We start from the raw sequence: 22,790 nt of genomic DNA, 5'->3' as shown, positions 1-22,790 counted from the left end.
TTAAAGTTGCAGATATCTACATATTGAAATAACATGGTAAATATATACTTATAATTATAGAATGTTTTGTGCAACACAATGCACTATGGTGTGTTGCCCTACTGCATTGGGGTGCTTATGAAAACAAACGACACTACAACATACCAACGCATGCTTTAATGTGTAGATTAAAATCATCAACCAATACCTCTGCAGCCCCTGATTAGTGTATTCTGACAGTGCCAGGTCCTGCTGTCAGAAAGAAATGTCACGCCAAGGGGGGGGTGCAGAGGAATCTTTGGCTGGCTGAGTGAACAAAAAAATATTAATCATCTATGGCTAGCTTTATTCTTTTTTTTTTCTTCTTTAAGAGGGCATGGGGTTTTGGTGCAGCTAAGGTAGTTTAGTTTATAATAGATTCAATGCCAACCTTTGAGATCCTTTACAGTGTGTTGGCATCCATCACATGCATTGTGGTAAAGCAGCCCATACGTTATGAATGGGCTGCCAACACTCCTCAGTGGATCAAAAAATGCACATGGCCCTTTTCTAGCAATGCAACGCACTGAAATGCATGCCATTTTGCACTGTGGTGCATTGCAGTGTGTGTTGCACTCTACTGAACTGTTCCTTGGGCACTGGCAACACACCATACTGCACATACAGCCAGTGCATTGCGGTAAGGCTAGCATTTTACCAGATGGTTCTGCAGTGAGAGTGTAAACAGGTCCAATGTGTTCTGGTAATTGTGTTTTTTGTTTTTCCTTTTTGTGTATTTAAATGTTATCTATGTACTGTCGGTTTACATCTTCAATTTTACTGTTTTGACTGTCTCATTTTATTTTCAGACAATATTGAGGCTACTGAGGGTCTATTTTTTGGTACACAAACGGTTCCAAGATACTTAAAGCAGAACTACTCTGCATCTGAGCACCACAAACCAAAATCCCTTATTAGTTCATTTTTAATATTGAAAGCAAATTCTCTTTATTTTGCCGAGGAATCACTTTGAAAAACATCCCTCTAGCATTTGTAAAGGTCGTTTCTTTAAGTTTTTTAAAGTTTTTTATTTTTTTAAAGTTTTTTTAAATTGTAAAGGTAATTTTTTTTTTAAATAACAAACATGTCTATACTTAGCTGTGAACCTGCTCTTTTCGGGTCCCCCACTGGCACTCATGTCCGCTCCTCTCTGTCCAGTGCCCCCATTGGAAGCCGCTTCCCATGGGGGCACTCGTGCGTGTGTGCACCTGAGCCCTGCTGCTGTGTCCATTGACACAGACAGCGGGACTCGGCCCCACCCCCTGATGCCTCGTCACTGACTTTGATTGACAGCACTGGGAGCCAATGGCTCCTGGTGCCCCAGCAAAGCCATCGAGACCCAGAAGTGTGGGGACAGAAGAGCTGCAGATCTGCATGGTGCTGGATTGAATGAGGGCTTAGGTAAGTAAAGGGGGGCTGAGGGGGGGCGATGCTGACACCTAAACATTTTTTACCTAAATGCAAGGAAAGCATTAAGGTAAAAAAAATGTAGGCTTTACAACCACTTTCAGGACAGATGATTCATGTAGCATTTTCTTCCTGGAAACATAGCTGCCCATAGCTCAGGCATGCAGGCAGGAGGGTGTGCCTAGCTGAGAAAACCCCTCCTCCCCTCCTGAAGACTCCTGGGATGTACAGTATGACATAATTTGCCTAGGCCTGAAAACCAGAAAGTAACAATTGCTCAGGCCTGGAAATCTCCAGTGCATACTGGCCACTAAACATAGAGTTGCTTGAGCACTGATTCACTCTAAACTTGAAGCAGTCATCCTGGACAAAGTGCACAAATTCGAGAAGCTTTGGAGACCCAGGGTCATACATTACCTACCCCCTGGATTCAATGACATCCTACTGCTCCCTTAATCCACCATGCATAGACCCTCTGTTCTGAACCCTGACCTGCATATCACAGCCCATGCCTCCCCTAGGGTACACCCCCACTACACACCTTCTACTCCCCACCCCCTTCTGATATACCCCCTCCCTTCTTTCATCCCTCAGACGTTTTTCTCTCTTTCTACCCTTCTTTCATACTGCTCCATTACACCACTTTTGCCTCTATCCTGTCCTAGTTTTGCCTCCAGACAGCCCTTTCCGCCTGAGTACAGTCTCCCAAGAGTCCTGGATTTTTTGGCACTCCTCCCCCTATGGGTGAGCCAAACTGCTGGGCACCTGTTGGGTGACCCTTACATGCTTATATCCCCATGACACTATTCCTCAGTGTATTCCTCTCCTTACCTACACGTGATTTATGTTTGAATTGTTACCTTACTTAAGTATACCTTATTAGGAATTGTTCTCCCATGCTACTTGTTTGTGAATTGTTACCTTACTTAAGTATACCTTATTAGGAATTGTTCTCCCATACTACTTGTTTCTTGAGCCTGCATGGTTATCCCCATGCTCCATTCGTAATGTACTTACCTAGTTGGCAACTGATGCTAGCTGTACTTGCACATGTATACTTGTGCTTTTTACTCATACGTTTTCTCAATAAAATATTTGAACAAGAAAACCAGAAAGTAACTGAAGAATTGTAAAAAAAAAAAGTTTGAAACAAGTAAGTATGATATACTTTCCTATTTACTAAATTAGCAGGATTAAAAACAGTCAATGTTGATTAAGAGATTGAAGTTCTACTTTAAGAGGAGCTTCTGTAACCCTCAGGAACCATTTAAGGCTACTCTACCCCTAACCACCACCCACTTTAATTTGACCTTCCCCACTGACTCAAAATGGTAACATTTTGTCCAGATTTCACCAAAATGTAAATGATATTCAAACTCTTCACTTTACTCATCCCTAATCTTTGCTATTTTTATCAGCAAGACGCACCTTTCATAGGGATGAATAGTAACACATGTAAAATGGACCACACTGCATCTTCACCACATGAAAAATGTAAAGTCTTATACTTCATTAGTAAAGAAGATGTTTGCTCCATCAAACTTCTCTTACCTTTCACACCGCAGTGTCCTTTGCTACTTGAATGTCTCTGATGGATGGCAGACTTTCTATAAATGACATGAGGGTGGCCCCTTTCCAAGCTAAAGTGATTGGAGTTTTCTGTTATGTTGTCTAAAGGTTCAATAAAATATTCTTCATCTTCAGTAGCGATTACGCCATGCTTGGATGGAAAAGAATAGGAAAGGGATTTAGACAAGCTGGGGAGACTTGAGCTATTTGCATTAAACCTGATGACATCTGGGAAATGTAACTTAAATGTGAATATTTCCACTTTTTTATATATATATATGTATATATATATATATATATATATATATATATATATATATATCTTTACAGAAGAAATGCAATAATCAACCTGCAGTGCGTGAAGTAAGCAGTCTGCCCTGAAATGAACATTACATCCACCTTCCCAGCAACTGCTCAGATAATGTACAGCTTCACATTTCATTGCAGAGCTCAGCAGCTGGACTCAACAGCCAGGAACATGAGGAAGGCCTCCAGGAGCTTTTACAAAGTCTATCTCATCTTTACACACTGAAAAGCATGCTCTGTGAAGTCATTGCAGTACGAGGCACTAGTTGTTCCTAAAATGTAAAGAAAGACCCATGTCTCAGTAGTGACTGAGCAATTTTAGTGCGAAAGGACGAGATACATGGTAAAACATTATTATCAAAATGCTTTGCCAGCAGGAGCTGGATATCGAAGCCCAAGTATTTAAATTTATGTGTAACCTCTAAAGGGGCAAGATCGAGGTAACTAAAGAGGCAGATCATCATCTATGAGAAATATACAAGACTTCATCCAGTTGACCTTAAACCTGGAATAATGCCCAAATTCCTGAATGAGGTCTAAACCAGCAGGGACACTGTACAACGGGTCTGAAATATTTACCATGTCATCTGCATAATGATAGCTGTTCAGAATCCTTTAAATTAAGGGGGAAACTTGGAGAAAATCTGCTAAAGGTTAGATCGTGAGAGCAAACAGTAGGGATGACAGTGGGCACCCTGGCCTCGTGCCCCTATAAATAGAAAAGGGATCAGATATGCAGCTATTGACTCATAAACATGCTTGAGGAAGTGTATATAGGATTTTTATCCAGGAAATAAAGGTATCACCAAAACCAAATTTCTTTAGCACCTGAAACGGGTAGGGCCATTCAATAAAGTTAATTGCTCTATGGGTATCTATGTCCATAAGCACTCTAGGAGAATCATGTGCTGCGCTATCCCATTAATGATCTGCTGAACCTGCAGCCAAAACCTAAAAAACAAAATTGGTAATTAAAGTGATGTGCCTTTAAATCAAATCCAAGAATATAATAATATAATATAAGTGACTAAAGTCCTCATTCAGCTTACAAAATCATATAGCGTGAATATACACACATTTCATAAAATATAAATATTTATACAAAAGTGATCCATAAAGTGCTCAAGTGCATATAAGTCTGTGATACTCTGTCCACCCAGGATCAGTTTTCAGTGTCCTTAATACAGCAATAATAAACTTAACTTGATAGGTGACTGTGAATATAGTGTTCTGCAGCCGTGAATACACTCAGGTGCTCCTCACTCCCAAGGTAATGACCGCTCACCTCAGAGCGTGTGACCTCGCAAATAAGTTTGGTCAATACACGCTTTTGAATCATCAAAACGGATTCCAGGTCAGGTTGCAAGGTCCAAACACTGCTCAAAGATGTAGCCTCCTCACATATAAATATTAAAAAGAAACTCCACAGTGTGATACCATTTTAAAAGATTTTATTTACTGTAAACAAAGCTTTAGTATAGGGTACTCACATGGGTCTGGTGCGTTAGTGCCCTGCTCTATAGCATGCCTTAATAGCGCCAAGCCATGGATGAGATCGTGTACTCCTACTCTATAACGTAGACCAGCTGTCTCCTGCGCCATCCAGTCCCCTCCCCTACGCGGGTCGATACAAGGGAAATCTTGTATCGTCATTGGCCATTACCTTGGCATGGGGAGCACCCGAGTGTAATCACTGCTGCAGATCGCTATATTCACAGTCACCTATCAAGTCACGTTTATTATTGCTGTATAAAGGACACTTGAAAACGGATCCTGGTTGGTCAGAGTTTCACAGACTTTTATGCACTTGAGCACTTTATGGATCACTTTTGTATCAATATTTATATTTTATGAAATGTGTGTATATTCACGCTATATGATGTTGTAAGCTGAATGACAACTTTAGTCGCTTATATATTATTATTATATTGGATTTGATTTGTAGGCACATCACTTTAATTAACAATTTAGTTTTTTAGGTTTTTGCTGCAGGTTCAGCAGATCATTAAGGGGATAGCGCAGCACATGATTTATTCACTTATCTGTGATTCTCACACGTTAGTATGGGACCTGATTAGTGCTAGCAGCTGTCATTATACTATTATAATATAGGGGAACTTTGATTTGTTAGCTCGCAAGACCTTTACTATATTTTTTGTTACTAATATATACCCACTTATAGCCATTGGTTTTTAAAGCGGAGTTCCACCCAATTCCACCCCTCGTTTTTGGATATTTAAAATAATTTTTTTCTTTCTATAGTACCTTTTTTGGAAGTACTAATGCCGCGTACACACGAGCGGACTTTCTATCCTACTTGGTCCGGCACACTTTCCGACGGACTTTGTCCGCCAGGTGCGCCGGACTTTAAAACGGACGGACTTGCCCACACACGCCGACCATGGTCGACCACGCCCCCTAAAACGTCACAGTCCCAGCATGCCCAAGGACTGTGACATCATATGGGGGCGGGGTCTCCGCCTATATAAGTCACAACGCAGCCCTCAGAGACCAGTCCAGCCGGAGAGAGCGTCGTGTCAACATCTGGGGGAAGAGAAGAGAAGAGAAGCCAAGAAGCCAAGAAGCCCAGAAGTCCGGACCTCCGCTCGCAATAGAGCTACATGAAGAGAGCGGAGGGGCCGGCCGAAGACCTGCGACACCGGGAGAAGAGGCCGGAGAGCGGAGAAGAACCAACCGGACGCCGGGAGAAGATGAAGTGGAGGGACCCCCGAAGCCGGAAGAAGACCCCCGAAGCCGGAGGAAGATCCCCCCCCCGGAGCTGTTTAATAAAATATTTTAAAAACCTGTGTAGTGTGTTTTATTACTTACACTTTTTTCCTAGGTAAATGGGTAGGGGTACCATGTACCCCATACTCATTTACATAGGGTGGGGGGCCGGGATCTGGGGGCCCCCTTATTAAAGGGGGCTCCCAGATTCCGATAAGCCCCCGCCCGCAGACCCCGACAACCAACGGCCAGGGTTGTCGGGAAGAGGCCCTTGTCCTCATCAACATGGGGACAAGGTGCTTTGGGGGGGGGGGCGCAGGGCGCCCCCCTCCCCCAAAGCACCCACCCCCATGTTGAGGGCATGCGGCCTGGTACGGTTCAGGAGGGGGGGGGCGCTCGCTCGTCCCCACCCCCTTTCCTGACCGGCCAGGCTGCGTGCTCAGATCGGGGTCTGGTATGGATTTTAGGGGGACCCCACGCCATTTTTTCGGCGTAGCGGGGTTCCCCTTTATAATCCATACCAGACCTAAGGGCCTGGTATGCCCCGCGCTCGCCGCAATAGGAAGATTTGTTTTTCCTATTGCAGCGAGCGCGAGATGCAATACCATCCCCTCGTGTCGTATTTGGTCTGTCGGACCAGCCTACACACGAGCGGGCTTTCCGTCGGACCAGCACACACACGAGCGGACTTTCCGCCCGAAACTGAGTCCGACGGAAAGATTTCAAACATGTTTAAAATCTAGGTCCGGCGGGCTTTTGGGAAGAAGTCCGCCGGAAAAGTCCGCCGCCGCCCACACACGGGCGGATTGTCCGGCACACTCTGGTCCGCCGGACCAAGTATGCCGGAAAGTCCGACCGTGTGTACGCGGCATAAGAGTACTTGCGATCCAGAGGGGCCGCAGCCGAGGACGTCAAATCCTCTTCTGCGGCGAGCCCCCCGTTGTCTTCTGGGACCTGTGTGTGTCCTAGAAGACAAGCTGGCCATTCACAAAGCGCTGCGCGACTCGCGCATGCACAGTCGGAAACCGGCAGTGGAGCCGCAAGGCTCCACTGCCGGTTTCCTTTAGTTGGAATGGTGGTGCCTGCACGCAATCCGATGAACGGATCGGCCTCGGGGGCCGACATCATGGGCTACCTGGACAGGTAATTGTCCTTATTAAAAGTCAGCAGCTACAGTGTTTGAAGCTGCTGACTTTAAAAAAAAAAATTTGCAGCTGGAACACCACTTTAAGGGCGACTGTATGAGAAAACACAGATAACTACAAATACAAGTACAGGGTTTCTGTCAGTAAGGGGGTAAAACTTCACCCACACAGCCAGTAAGAGAGCCCATGGTGAGTATTTTCTCTGCAGTATTTGAAAGTCCTCTCACTGGCAAGTTGTTGCCTGTAACAAGATCGAAGGTTTAATTACTTTACTGCTGCTAGGGGGGGGGGGGGGGGGGTTAAAATGTTTTTTATATCTATGCAAAAAATTTTCCTTTCATTTCAATTTTAAACTGAATGGGTTATTTTACTTTAACTGGCATCTGGAATGATCATTTTACCTCTAAGGTTCACTACAATGTTATCAGTCCAGCACATGCTTCTTCATTCAACTGTATCTAGTCCTGTTCAGATGATTGCAAAAGGAGCAAACAGTGTGGCCAGACAGAGGGAAAAGCAAATAGAATTCTAGGGTGCATCACTAGAGGGGTCAACAGCAGAAGAAAAGAGGTCCTGATTGATTCCCCTATATAGATCTTTAGTAATACCTCATTTAGAACACTGTGTCCAGTTCTAGAGACTTCACTTACAAAAAGATTGAAAAGATAGAACGAGTCTAGACACGAGCAACGAAAATGGTCTGAGGGTTACAACATATCACGGGAGACTTCGGAAACTTAATATGTACAGTCTGTAAGAAAGAAGGGAAAGAGGAGATGTGATTGAAACCTTTAAATACATCAAGGGGGTGAATACGGTTCAAGAGGGCAGTATTTTCAATATGAAGCCAAGATCAAAAACACAGGTACATTACTTCAAACCAGCAGGAGGAACGTTCAAAACAAATCCTGGAAAATATTATGTTACCAAAGAAGTAGCTGATGCTTGGAATAGAATCCCAGCAGAGGTAGTGAGTTGATCAACAGTAAGTGGATTCAAACATGCTTGGGACAAACATGGATCTATAGTCCAATAAAAAAAAGTTTCCAAAAAATATTTAGAAATAAAAAAAAAAAAAAATGGGCAGAATCGACCAACCACTTGGTCTTTTTTCTGCCATTCCTCTTACATGTTTCAGTTGAAGGGGATCCTTTGAATCCCTGAAACCCTATTTGAGAAAAGAGTCGACCTTCAGCCACCAGCCCTTGGAGAGCTGTCTACAGATAATAATTTCCTCCACACAGATTTGGACCAGGCTAAAAACACCTCCTTCGAGGAGGTGCATGGGTGGAGCCTGACTGAGTAGACATGCCAGCTTAGAGCTCTGCTCCTAAAGGGATGTTTCTGCCATATCATACCGTGTCCCCGCTCAGCTATACCCGATAAATATTGTTACTCAGTCAGCAAATAACCCCCGCCACTTAATGTAATGGTTCTTGGGAGTTCTCGTCTGAAAACGAAGTAAAAGAACAACAAAGAAGTGCTGCCTCAGGTTTCAGTTAGAATGGCACAAGCTGCATACAAACTTCACAAATTACATCTTTTACAGACCCTGCTTATTCTTCTGTTCTGGGGCAATTTGAAAAAATGCTTCACAAAGCCCTTAAACAGATCTCAGATCATAATAAAAACAAATCTGACTAGGGAAATCAGAGAACTGGGCCAACGAACTGCAAATCTCGAACTGTGTGTTGATGAACTTGAAAATAACACCCAGGCTTATGCAGTTGTATTTGAAAACCTCAATGAGGAAAACTTAATCCTTCAATCTTGTTTAGAAGATTAAGGAAATAGGGCCCGGCGTTACAATATCTGTATACGTGGAATACCTGATCTGTCACTGATTTGCAAGCCACTTTGCTATCCCTATTTCAAGAACTACAGCCTTCCATACCAAGTCAAACAAATGGAGATGGACAGGGTTCATAGAGCCCTCACACCACGCAAAGTTGATGGACCAATATAAACCATATTAAAGATCCTAAAGGCTCTACCTCATTCTTATTGGGCACATTTCTGATGTTGCTGTAACCATTGTATTATATTATGCTCCTAATAAACATCCATTATCATTTCTTCCCCACCTTTTTCATGTAATTGATTCACACAAGTTAGGTACAGTGATATTATGTGGAGACTCAAACCAAGTTATTTTCCCTTCTTGGATAAATCTCCCCCTTCTCTCTCCTCCTGTTCCCCTAAGCTTTCATTTCAGCAACTTATCTCTAAGCATAACATGTTAAACGCTTGGCGCGAGCTCAATCCAGCTCGTAAACGCTTTACATATTACTCCCATCCACACAAATCTTTTTCTAGGATTGATCATATCTTCCTAAGTGTTGGCATGGCCCCAGAGATCCTATCATCAGTTATTATGCCCTTTACTTGGTCCGATCATATTGCAGTTTGTACTACCATCTCTGCCCCTATCCCAAGATCCCAGGATTCGCCTTGGTGCCTTAATGATTCCATTCTAACTCACCCGTCCCATTGTCTAGATATAAAACATGCTCTCAATGACTCATTAATAACACTTCTGCAGAAGTGTTTCCCCCTCTCACTCTTTGGGAAGCCCATGAACCCATTATTCAAGGTATGCTTATCTGGCAAGCATCATATCTCAAACGTGAGCGTAAGCTCCTTCACCAAAAATTTGAAAATGACTTCAATCTGTGTCATGATGCATTCCAAAATTTTCCCTCCCCTTCTACTACAGCTAAGCTTGATAGAGCCCGCTTAGAATTAGACCTGTTTCTCACTGACTTTGCAGATAAATTAATACGTAAATAAAAACACCTTTATTACCTCAAAGCAAACAAACCAGATATCCTATTAGCTCGAACCTTACGCTCACTGCAAAAACCTAGGACATCTGTGCGACTCAAACTAAACCGTGATTTATACAGAAGTAACCCTGTCAAAATTTTACACACATTCCGCTCAAATCTTGCTAAATTACATTCGCCCAACCATAATTTTAACCATGTTGCTGCTGATTGACTTTTTCACAAATTACTCTTCCAAAACTCTCACAATCCCACTGTGAACGACTCGAGTGTCCCATCTCTGCAACAGAAGTCATCGCAGCTATTAAGGCTCTAAAACTTAATAAACGTCCCGGCCCAGATGGTTTTTCTGCTTCCTACTACAATAAATTTTCTGATATATTATTTCCTACCCTAACTGAGGCCTTCAATACATTGTTGAGGGCACACGTTTTTCATTCAGAATCCCTAATGACCATAATTTCCATGCTTCCCAAATCTAAATCTGATACAACCTCTTGGACAAATTACCGTCCAATTTTGCTTCTTAACCCTTTCATGCCTAAGACTATTTCTGACATTTGTTGCTTACAAGTTAAAAGTTAAAATCTATATTTTTTGCTAGAAAATGACTTAGAACCCCCAAAACATTATATATATATATATATATATATATATATATATATATATATATATATATATATTTTAGCAGAGACCCTAGAGAATAAAATGGTGATTGTTGCAATATTTTATGTCACATGATATTTGCGCAGCAGTCTTTCAAGTATTTCATGAATTTAAAAAAAAAAACAGAACAGTAAAGTTAGCCCAATTTTTTTCTATAATGTGAAAGATGATGTTACGTCGAGTAAATAGATACCTAACATGTCATGCTTTGAAATGGCTCACACTCGTCGAATGGTGACAAACTACAGTACTTAAAAATCTCCATAGGTGATGCTTTAAACATTTCTACAGGTTGCCAGTTTGAAGGTACAGAGAAGGTCCTGTGCTAAAATGCTTGCTGTCGCTCGAATGATCGCGGCGGGCACGACTTACGTATGCGTTCGTTTCTGTACGCGACCACGAAGAGACGGGGCGCTTTAAATTTTTATTTATTTTTATTTTCTTTTTCTTTTTTTATTTTTTTTACACTGTTTTAAAAAAAAGTTTTTGATCATATATATTGCTGTCACAAGGAATGTAAACCCTTGTGACAGTAATAGTCAGTGACAGGTACTCTTTATGGAGGGATCTGGGGTCTATAAGACCCCAAATCCCTCCTTTGCACTTAAAGATATTCACTTTTTTTTTAATTGGCACCATTGTCAGCCAATTAAACCAGAAGTGATATCATGCCAGGTTACTAGATAGGAGACCCGATCTAAGCCAATTCCGGCTTCATTCGGGTGTTCGGCCAGCTGGTGGACATGTCGGCTGGTTGCTCAGGCCTCCCGGTGGGACGGGAGAGCCCGGGAGAGCAGCGGAAGGTGGCGGGAGGGGGAGTCCCCTCCCCCTCTTTTAGTCGCATTGGCTGTTATCACTAGGAAGCCAAACGCTGGTTCTAAAAAACGGTACAGGGGTAATGCCTGCAGCTGCATATTTGCATATGGTCAGAGTGAAGGGGTTAATACTGACATTAAACTTTTAGCTAAAATACTTGTGACCTGCTTGAATTGAGTAATAGGTAAACTTATTCATCGAGATCAAGTTGGGTTTATCTCCTCGCTCCAAGCAAGTGATAATATTCGTAGAGCTTGTTTACTTGCCCATGTTGCTAAATCCAGGCGTCTAACTTTTTCTTTATCGTTCAATATAAAAAAAGCATTTGAAGGGCGCATGCGCGAGGCTGAGATGGCGGACGTGTGAAGCCTCAGCTCTGCTCCCCACCGGCCTGCTCCTCACACACCCGGAAAGTTAGCGATCCCGCCCGCCGCTGCAAATAACCCACTCCGACTCCCGCCACCCTGGGGACCCGATCCACGGCCCGGGAAGAGCTGCAATCACCCCCAAGGAGCCGCTGGAATGTGGACCAGTGAAGGCCTGTACCTGCAGCCTCAGCTGCACACTCCGCCGGCCTGCTTATCTCATGCCTGGGCTTCCAGTAACCTCGCCCACCGCAACGAGCGACCCTCTGACACCTGCAGCCCCGGGAACCCGATTTACGGCTTGAGGTAAGCCAGATTAGCCCCCCAGCTGCCACTGGGACACAAAACGGAGGGTGCCTGAAAAATCAAGATGGCGGCGACAGCACGGCTCACACGCATACAGCAGCCTCCCCCGCAGACACAACCTGAGGATGCCTCATCACACAGCCTAGCAGGTGAGACAAATGAGGTGACCTCCCAGGTAGTTTCACTGTCACCAGAAAGTGAATCCTCACAATCTGATGTGGATAGGGCTCTGGGGGACATGTTTTTCAGCCAGGGGAGCCCAGATAATAGCCCTTCTTATACATCCAACGTGCAGGCTGCTCCACCACCCACTGAATACTCTGGGGACCCCATACTTTTAGCCAGATTTTCCGCACTGCTTGATCAGGGCTTGGAAAACGCTTAACCTCTGACCTTAAACGTGAATTCCAAGAATTGGGAACCCGCATAGGAACCCTAGAAAGCACCGTGGACGACACTATTATGAGGACCAACCAAAATACTGACTATATAGAGAATATCCACAAGAGACTAGATGACGCCTTAAACAAGACTGACGACCTGGAGAACCGTTCTCGTTGCTACAACTTTAGGGTCTGTGGGATTCCTGAAACTTTCACGGATTCTGTGGCCATAGTCAAGGAACTGATTTCATACCTTATTTCAGACATACCTCCCCACAGAATGGAACTAGATCAAGCCCACAGGGCCTTGACTGCACCCCAGTCCGATGGTCTACCAAGAGATATCATAGTAAAACCTCACTACTATGCAGTGAAGGAAAGAGTGATGGCTAAAGCTAGAGAGATTGCGGACTTACATCTGAGAGATCACTCTATCCAGATTTTTGCTGACATCTCGCCTGCCACCGTACAAAAACGCAGAGCGTTGAAACCCCTGCTACAACCACTCATTGCTAACAATATCAAATATCATTGGGCCTTCCCGTTCCGAATAAACTTCACCTTCCGTAACAAAAACACGCCTTCTCGACCTTCCCTGAAGGTGAAACATTGCTGAGAAGCCTGGGCCTGATCTCCACTGAACCTGGAGGTTCCCCCCACACCCCACGATCCAAACCTCCAACCAGCGGGCCACTGCAGAGCCCCCTATCCCAGGTGGGGCGCTCCACAAGAAGCAAGGCCAAGCTCAAGGCTCGACCTCCATGATGGCGACGGCTGTCGGGGACCCTTTTGGGACGTTGCAAGCTATCTTTGAAGCTAATTTCCCTGATTGATCCTAGGGCGGGTTCACAGTTGGAACAACTTCTATTGGTTCCTAAGTTTACCGTTATGTTTCAGAAAGATGGAAGCTCTCTCTTAAAAACAAATACTATCTTTTAGTTTTGTGTACAACCACAAAGAGACTTCCGCTCCTCGTTAAAAATGTATGGTTTTGAAGTTAACGATTTAAGGGTGTGTTAAGGGCCGGTGGCGGGTGTCGTCTGCCCTGTTTGATTTTGTTCCCCTTCCTTGTTGAGGGGACTGGGATCAAACCTTGCTCTGGGTCTAACCCAGGGCTGCTACTTATTGACGACAAGGGGCCTATACCCCTTTTTTCCTTGTTATTACAATTCAGTTATTATTAATAATCTAAGTGACTTGTTCTAATACTGTTCCTTGCATTTTTGTAGGGCAGTACCTGTTCAGATTGTATATTCTATCCCTTCTCTCTCCCTCACCTTCTTTTCTTTCTTTTCTCAAATCCCTCGGTCCTGGGCCCTGACCACTAAGTGAACTTCACCAGTTGGACAATCCTGCAACCAGCCTCTGAGGTATTGGTGAATGAGTTTATTGCTTCTTGAGTGCACCATGGCGAACCAGATTGCAGGTCTCCCCTTTAAAATTGTTACACACAGGGCTTTTTTTCAGCGGGAACGCAGGGGAACGCAGTTCAGACACCTCCACCACTGAATGTATGTAATGGCAAGGAGTGCTAGGTTGTGCTACAGTGTCTATTGTTGCTGGAGGGGGTCTATTTCTGCAGAAGGGTCGATTGCTGCTGGGGAGGTCTATTGTTGCTGGTGGGGGATCTATTGTTGCTGAGGTGGGTCTTATGTTGCTGGGGGGGTCAGTTGTCGCTGGGAGGGATCTACTGTTGTGGGAGCAGTCTATTATAGCTGGCTGCTAGAGGGTCTATTGTTGCTGGGTGGTATTTTGTTGTAGGTGGTCCATTGTTGCAGGGATCAACAATGGAGCACCTATGTTAGATCCCCACCTATTGTTGCTGGTGGGTCTATTGTTGTTGGCTGTGGGGGTCTATTTTACTGCTTTTCTTGTTATCAATAACAAATTCCATACAAATTACTTAGTACCACAAATGTTACTTGGTTATGTATTCTCTAAAAGAGGCAGTGCTGGGAGGTGGGTAGGGGGTGGAACCAAGGACTGGTGCTCAGAGGTAGGTAGTGGCAAAGACAATGGGTAACTGCCAAAAGGGGGAGTTCCTGCACCCATTCTCTGAGAAAAAAAGCCCTGGTTACACATAATGTCCAGGGATTTAATTCTCCAGTTTAACACAGAATGGCCTTTCAACACTATAAATCCCTACGCACGGATGTGCTTTTCCTTCAGGAAACGCATTTTCCTCCGAATTACAATCTTACATTTCTAAACCACTACTACCCCCACTTTTACCTAGCGAATGGCCCGGGTAAGACTGGGGGTGTGGCAATATGTTTCTCCAAGCGGGTCTCCTTTTTCACTGGAGAAGCAAATTAGTGACCCAGAGGGCAGATACCTAGCACTAATGGGACACCTAGAGGGCTCCCCCGTTACCTTAATTTCTTACTATGCACCCAACACAGGCCAACTACCTTTCTTTTGTAAATTTTTGCACGCCGTGTCCCCTGACCTGGGAGGAGTTGTACTCCAACGTAGCCCTAGACTCTATCTTTGACAAAACTAGGAGGCCTTCATCGGCTCCACGACATTTCCCTAAAGTTGGATCTAAATTAGCCAAAATGTTACATTATCACAACTTGGTTGATGTTTGGAGAGAGTTAAACCCATCCAGGAAAGATTATACATTCTTCTCCCATGTCCACAATACCTATTCCAGAATAGACCACTTTTTCACAAATCCCACCAGTGTACCTCTTTGTCGGGCCAGTAAGATAGGGAAAGTGACTTGGTCAGATCACTCCTTGCTTTGGACCATGTGTGACTCCCTGCAAGACGCCAGGGGTCCCGCTCCCTGGAGACTAAATGATTCTCTTCTGAGCAACCCTTCCGTCTGTTTTGACGTGGTGCAGCACCTCACGGAATATTTCTCCTTAAACAACTCGGAGGACACTTCGCCTGTGACTAATTGGGTTGCCCACAAGGCCACTAATAGAGGCTCATACAAATAGGATCCTGAATTAAAGAACACTCTAACTCATTAATAAAGGAAAAAGAACGGGAATTGACTGACCTGCTGACCTAGCACAAATAGCGCCCTGACCTAGACCTTAGAGACAAAATAGATTCCGCTCAGTTGGAATTAAACCTTTGTTTGACAACTAAAGCAGAAAAAATCCTTAGGTGGACCCAGGCTTCCTTCTACACGTTGAAGGATAAACCTGGTACTATGCTGGCTCGCAGACTTATGCCTAGGATCCGTCGAACGGTACTCCCAAAACTTAGACAGCCCAATGGAAACTTGATGCAGAACCCACAGATCATTACAGAATTATTCCATTCCTATTATCCCTCCCTATACTCTGCACAGGGGGTCCCCCCTCCCGGAGCCCTGGATGACTTTTTTAAGGATGTGGCCCTCCCATCTTTCTCAGATTCTCTCCGTGAGATCTTAGTTCATTCTGTAGCAGAAATATTGACCGCAATAAAACAGGCTAATGCATCCAGGACTCCGGGGCAGGATGGCTTCTCAGCTTCTTATTATAAGAAGTTTGCTCCACTGTTGGCACCCCATCTACTAAAATTCTTTACTGCCCTTCGTGACAGGGTATCACTCAATACAGACTCTAATAGAGCCCACATAAGTCTGATCCCTAAGCCAGATAAGGACCATAGTGATGTGGCAAACTATCGCCCAATATCACTGATCAATAGCGACCTGAACTACTCACAAAAATATATGCAGACCGATTTAATATGTTTCTGGCGCAATATATCCATGTGGACCAAGTGGGATTTGTTACAGGGTGGCAAGCTGCTGACCAGATCCGACGGGCCATTGACCTGATCTCTGTCTTACGCTCTAATTGGGATGGGGTGGGTGCTAGGCAAGGAATACTTCTGTCATTGGACCTTCACAAGGCCTTTGATTCCATTTTCTGGCCCTTCCTCTTCCACACATTGAGAAAATGGAACTACGGACCTAAATTTTTAAGTCTTATCGGCACATTATACTCTAATCCTTCGGCCAACATTCTTGAATATGGGCACAAGTCGGATATTTTACAGATAAGGATAGGAAATAGGCCCTCTCTCGCCTCTCCTTTTTATTCTGGTGATTGAATCACTGGCTGCGGCCATCCGTGCTAACCGCAACATTCATGGTGTCCCTAGTGGTGGCAAAATACATAAATGTGCTTTCTTTGCTGACGACTTGTTATTATTTATAACAGATCCCATCAAAACTCTACCCAATTTATTTGCTACACTTTCTAGGTTGGAAACTGTCTCTGGACTGCGAGTTAACCAATCTAAATCTGAAGCGTTGGACATAAACCTTCCTGCCTTGGTATGGGATGCAAGACAGCAGTCTTTTCCCTTTAAATGGTGCACACAAGCGCTCCCTTATCTTGAAATTAAACTCACTCGGGATGTTTCCACACTGTTTCAGGTTAATTATACCCCCCTTTATAAGTCCATTAAACAAGAATTAAAGAACTGGCAGACACATTATCTTTCCTGGATGGGTAGAATAGCAGCCATTAAGATGACGGTACTCCCTCAAATCTTATATTATTTCCGATCATTGCTGATTCCGATACCATTCGCATTCTTTAAAAAACTTCAGTCGCTGGTATACAAATTCATTTGGGGTGGTAGGGGATGTAGAGTGGTTCACTCAACTCTCTATATCTCCAAATGGAGAGGAGGACTGGGAGTTCCCCACTTCTTGAAGTACTAGAGGGCGGCTCAACTGGTACAACTTTACCAAATTTTTTCTACAACATACCAACCTGACTGGGTACGGTTGGAAGCGCAGGCCAGTCCCTCACTACCTGTAGACCTCCTGCTGTGGCTTCCAACAAGAGAACGTCGGGCCATTTTGTGCCCTTCTTTATCCCACTTCCTGCGTCTGTGGGACACGGTGTGCAAATTATACCCACTGAGATCTCATTCCCCTGTGGCCCCTATACTCAATAACCCACACTTTCCTCCAGGACAAAATCCCCAACAATTTACGTGGTGGGTTAACAAAGGCCTTTACAGGATAGGACACTTCATAGATCACAAAGGGATCAGGCAACAGGCTTACTTCCGGGAGACGTTACAGATGCCCCAGACGGAATCTTTCTGTCTACATCAAATCCCTAGCTACTGATCTGATAGACATAACCACTAGGACCTTGTTTGAAAATAAATGCTTATGCAGACCTGAGTCACGGGGTGGGATCTCAGAGCTCTATGCCCTCTTTATTAATCAAAAGACCAAACCTTCATACCAAACGGCATAGGAATCAGATCTAGGTGAGACTACAGAGGAGGGGGTTTGGGGGAAATGGTTGACCATGGTGCACAAGGGAATACTCAATACTTCCCTGGTAGAAGGAAATTACAAGGTGCTGTCCAGGTGGTACCTTGTTCCGGCGAAGCTGGTGAAAATGTACCCCGGCACTTCACCCCTTTGCTTCAGAGGATGTGGGCAAGAGGGTTCAATGTTACATGTCTGGTAGTTCTGTCCCAAGGTCCAGCGCTTTTGGATCAGAATATTCACCTTGGTCTATTCAGTGATAGGACAAAATCTACCTAAAAATCCTAAGACATCGCTGTTTGCGGACTTGCTGGACGAGACCCCTAGACATCTCCGAACATCTTCTTTATTTTTTCAGCAGCTAAAATTACAATAGCACGAGCATGGAAAACCCCAGTGGTCAGTCTTGCACTGGTAAAGAATAAACTTTCTTGGATCATGGTCAATGAAAAATTGACCAGCATCCTTAAAGACAGACAGGCTAGATTTGACAGGGTGTGGTCCCCCTGGATTAAATACCTCCAAGCCCCATAGTCTCTAGAACTGGATAGTGGAGGGCCTAGGCTGAGGGAAATGACTCCTACTTTGGATTCCTGACCTTTACTTTTTTCCTTTTCCTCTCCTTCCCATCCTTCCCCCTCCTCTTCATCTTATTTTAATTTATTTTTCTCTAATTTACTTCTCTTCTTCCCCTCCTTTTTTCTCTTTTTATGTTTAATGATTCAATTTATGGATACAAATGGGGAGTCCTGGAGCCTCTCTCGTCTTGACTCAGATGGGGGAGCAATGTAAACTAACTCTAAATACCCAACCTACTTTGGTGTCAAGGGCCCTGATCTTGAGATATACTAAAGGTGCTACAACTTGATCCAACATTACCAAAAAGTTATAAGTACTCCACTCAGGTTCGAGTGGGCAGTAGCCTTACTTAACTATAATTATTGTTATAATTTTACATTGCAGCCATTTGGATTAGACATTTGATAACCTCTTAAGAGTGTAAGAATCTTTCTGCAATGATATTCTATTTGTATCCTGACAAAATTTGTTGAACTCTTCAATAAAAATATATTGGAATAGAAAAAAAGCATTTGACACTGTCTCATGGCCATACTTACAGTATATTCTTCAAAAAAGGGGGTTTGGACTGCATTTTTTTAAGTGGATTTCATCCTTATACGACAAGCCAAATGCATTTATCAAAAATGCTGGTTTTAAATAAGACCCTTTCCTATTGGAAAAGGCACATGTCAAGGATGTCCTCTCTCCCCCCTCCTATTTGCACTCCTTATTGAACCCTTGGCCAATTTAATTAGATCTGATCCAAACAAAGGTATTGAATTATCTGGATGTCATCATAAAGTATGTCTTTTTGCAGATGACATCTTACTCTTCATGTCATCTCCCCATATCACAGCACCTAATCTTCTCTGTCCTAAACCATTTTGCACACATTTCAGGCTTAACAGTTAACTATCAAAAATCTACTGCACTCAACATTTCCTTGCCTCCTTCAGACCTTCAGCTTGCTAAAGATTCACTTCTCTTGGATACCTCATAGACTTCCATACCTAGAAATACAACTCACTCCTAAGATAATTGACTTATACTAAGCGAACTTCCCTCCATTACTAAAACAGGTTACTGAATTATCACAATGGTCCTCTACCCCTCTATCCTGGATAGGCAAAATTAATGTAATTAAAGATTGCTATATTGCCCAGGTTTTTATATCTTTTTAGAGTCTTGCCCTTCCCAGTTTCATCTATTTTTTTACAGCTTATACAGCACAGCTTATACTGCACAGCACAGAATTATCTTCTTTATCTGGGGTAAAACGAAACCTCAAACCTCTAGCATTCCACAATGCTGCAGAGGTTTAGGTCTCCAAAATATTTTTGCTTAGTATCATGCTGCACACCTTGCACATTTACCAAAATATCATGCAATCAAAGAAATTCCTTTATGGGTAACAATTGAGTCTATTGACTGTGACCCTATGTCAGTATCTAACATGTTATAGTTAAGGCCATCTGATTGTACTTCTATTCGCAATCTTATCACAAAACATTCTTTATCCATCTGGAACAATTTCAAAACTTCTCTTGGCCTTCAATCTCCTCATTTACCATTCCTTTCTTTTGTTAAAAATCTCACTTTTTACCCTGTCTGGATCGCTCCTAATTCTTTCAAAGCATGGACTACAGCTAGAAAAAGATAGGTTTGTTGCCTGGATCAACCACCAAAATTAAAATTTAATTAATTAAATGTTAATTATACATTCATCCACATAATGAATATGGGATGCAGTTCAGGTTGCCCTGGTGCATACAGAAAAAAACTCAATCAAATCAATCCACGCTGGTTAGCTTGCTGGTTATATCTGCTGTCTACCTTGCATAATCATCTTCTGGTTCCAGTCCTTCTGTTCAATTGACCGTGCTGAAGCAATTTAATTTTTGGACTTTCATAAGTACTAGACATGTGCATTCGTTTTCGTCCGAATGCATTTTCGTCCGAATTTCAGGTATTTTCGTTATCGTTTTAACAAACGATAACGAAAGTGCAGAGTCCGAAAAACGAAAGATCCGACATAAACAAATGCTTTATTTTCGTTTTCGTTGTGACAACAGTTCGATATAGATAGGAGATTCGACATGATGATGACAATAACAATCTGCGTCCATCAAACCTGTGGTCGAATGTGCCTAACCTTAGCTCTATTAGTCCAAGATTATTCTACATAGAGAGAAAAGATTTGACGTAGAGAGAAAAGATTCGACGTAGAGAGAAAAGATTCGACGTGGGGGAGAAAAGATTCGACGTAGGGGAGGAAAGATTCGACGTAGGGGTGAAAAGATAAATAAAAATAATGATGATGATGAATGTTATTGGCTGATTGTAACCAAAGAGGTGGAGCAGTAAAATAGCTAGAACTAAGTACACACGTACTTTGGCTTATGGTGTCTGTTGAAAGTTCTAAGAAGATTCGATGGAGCAGGTAAACTATACGGCATTGTACAGTTTAGCTGCTCCGTCGAATCTTCTTTGAACATTCGACAGACACCATAAGCCTTCAATGACAGATTCGACCTTAATTTGGATTTTCGGACGAATGCAATTTTTAACGAAAAACAAAATAAATAAAAACGAATTTCGGGAGTAACTAAATACATTTATTTTTCAGACGAAAACGAAATTCCGAAACGAAATATTTCAGTGTGCACATGTCTAATAAGTACTCTCCATCCATACCTATCCACATTCCCTATATACCACATTCATGAACGATGATTAATAGCAGTTTGCTTTGAATATATCTACTAACCTTTATATCATCAGTGCTTGTGAGTGGTGATTGTGGCATGTATGTGGTATGAATAGCCGCGGCTCCTTTGTTTTTAAATAACACCAACAACGTTGTCTTTTTAATTTAGGGTCTTTGATAGTCACCTAGCATAGCCCGCCCTCCTTTTTCTTTATATTTAATTGTGTGGTGTCATATTTTTTGTACAATAAAATTGATCTGTTTTTTCTATATAGTGTTCAGGTGTTTTTTTGCCCTCTTAAGAGAACTCTATGGACTACAGCTAATTTATCCCGTTTATATAATTTGCTATCTGCCTCGTCCATACATTCTTTTCCTACTTTGTGTGATAAATTTGGATTTTCTCAATCGGAACTGCTCCAATATTTGCGATTCAAAAAAAATTTCCAACATTATCTCAATTCCAACTCCCAACTATTCCAGATGTCGCGTTTTGAACACATATGTATTTCTGACCCTCATGCTAGAGGACTTGTTTCCTTTCTCTATAAGCAAATTTTAGCTAGTATTAACACTGGTCCCCCTTCATATGTCTCCAAATAGGAACTAGACTTGAATCGCTCATTTAACCACTTGCCGACCGCCTCACGCCGATGTACGCCGGCAGAATGGCACGGGCAGGCAGAATCACGTACCTGTACGTACACTTACTGTAGAACACACTAGGCACACTTTTCACCCCCCATCACCCCCTGACCACCCCCCTGTACCCCCTGTCACACTGACACCAATAGCAGTTTTTTTTTTTGCATTGGTGTCAGTTTGTGACAGTTATAAGTGTTAGGGCAGTTAGGGTTAGCCCCCTTTAGGTCTGGGGTACCCCCCCTTTAGGTCCAGGGTACCCCCCTAACCCCCCCTAATAAAGGTTAACTCCTTGATCACCCCCCGTCGCCAGTGTCAGTAAGCGATCGTTTTTCTGATCGCTGTATTAGTGTCACTGGTAACGCTAGTTAGGGAGGTAAGTATATAGGTTCGCTGTCAGTGTTTTATAGCGACAGAGACCCCCATATACTATCTACTAAAGGTTTTAACCCCCTGATTGTCCTATAGTTAACCCTTTCACCAGCGATCACCGTATAAGTGTTAGGGGTGACGCTGGTTAGTTAGTTTGTTTTTTATAGTTTATTATAGTTTTAGGGCACCCACCGTTTATTACCTTATAAAGGTTTAATCCCCTAATTGCCCGGCGGTGATATAAGTTACGTTTTTAGGGTCAGATAAGGTCTGCGTCGCCCCAGGCAGCGTCAGTTTAGCGCCAGTACCGCTAACACCCACGCACGCAGCATACACCTCCCTTAGTGCTGTAGTATCTGAACGGATCAATATCTGATCCGATCAGATCTATACTAGCATCCATAGCAGTTTAGAGTCCCCAAAAACGCAGTGTTAGCGGGATCAGCCCAGATACCTGCTAGCACCTGCGTTTTGCCCCTCGGCATAGCCCTGCCCAGCCCACCCAAGTGCAGTATCAATCGATCACTGACACTTACAAAACACTAAGCACACATAACTGCAGCGTTCGCAGAGTCAGGCCTGATCCCTGCGATCGCTAACAGTTTTTTGGTAGCGTTTTGAATCAGTCGCTAACAGTCAGGAGCTTTTTTGCCTGTGAGTCTCACTAGTGTACCCCTAAATTTAGAGCCCAAAATGGCAAATCGAAGGTACACTAGTGAAGAGGCCTACACGTTTCTGAGCATGACAGGTAGTGAAGAGGAAGTCACTC

At 43.3% G+C, this 22,790-nt stretch overlaps 1 protein-coding gene across 1 annotated transcript in view; it reads right to left on the bottom strand.

Annotated features, from left to right (window-relative positions):
- The window catches only part of ADAMTS6 (ADAM metallopeptidase with thrombospondin type 1 motif 6), a 504,558-nt gene that overhangs the window by 368,973 nt on the left and 112,795 nt on the right, over positions 1–22,790 (bottom strand). The window contains exon 4 of the mRNA XM_073623564.1: positions 2,977–3,145. Coding sequence (XP_073479665.1) covers positions 2,977–3,145 — 169 coding nt within the window. The remainder of the gene's footprint in view (positions 1–2,976; positions 3,146–22,790) is intronic.

The sequence above is a fragment of the Aquarana catesbeiana genome, linkage group LG01 (assembly GCF_042186555.1).
Source record: "Aquarana catesbeiana isolate 2022-GZ linkage group LG01, ASM4218655v1, whole genome shotgun sequence".
In the NCBI taxonomy this organism is placed as follows: Eukaryota; Metazoa; Chordata; class Amphibia; order Anura; family Ranidae; genus Aquarana; species Aquarana catesbeiana.
This window is presented reverse-complemented; position numbering and strand designations above follow the sequence as displayed.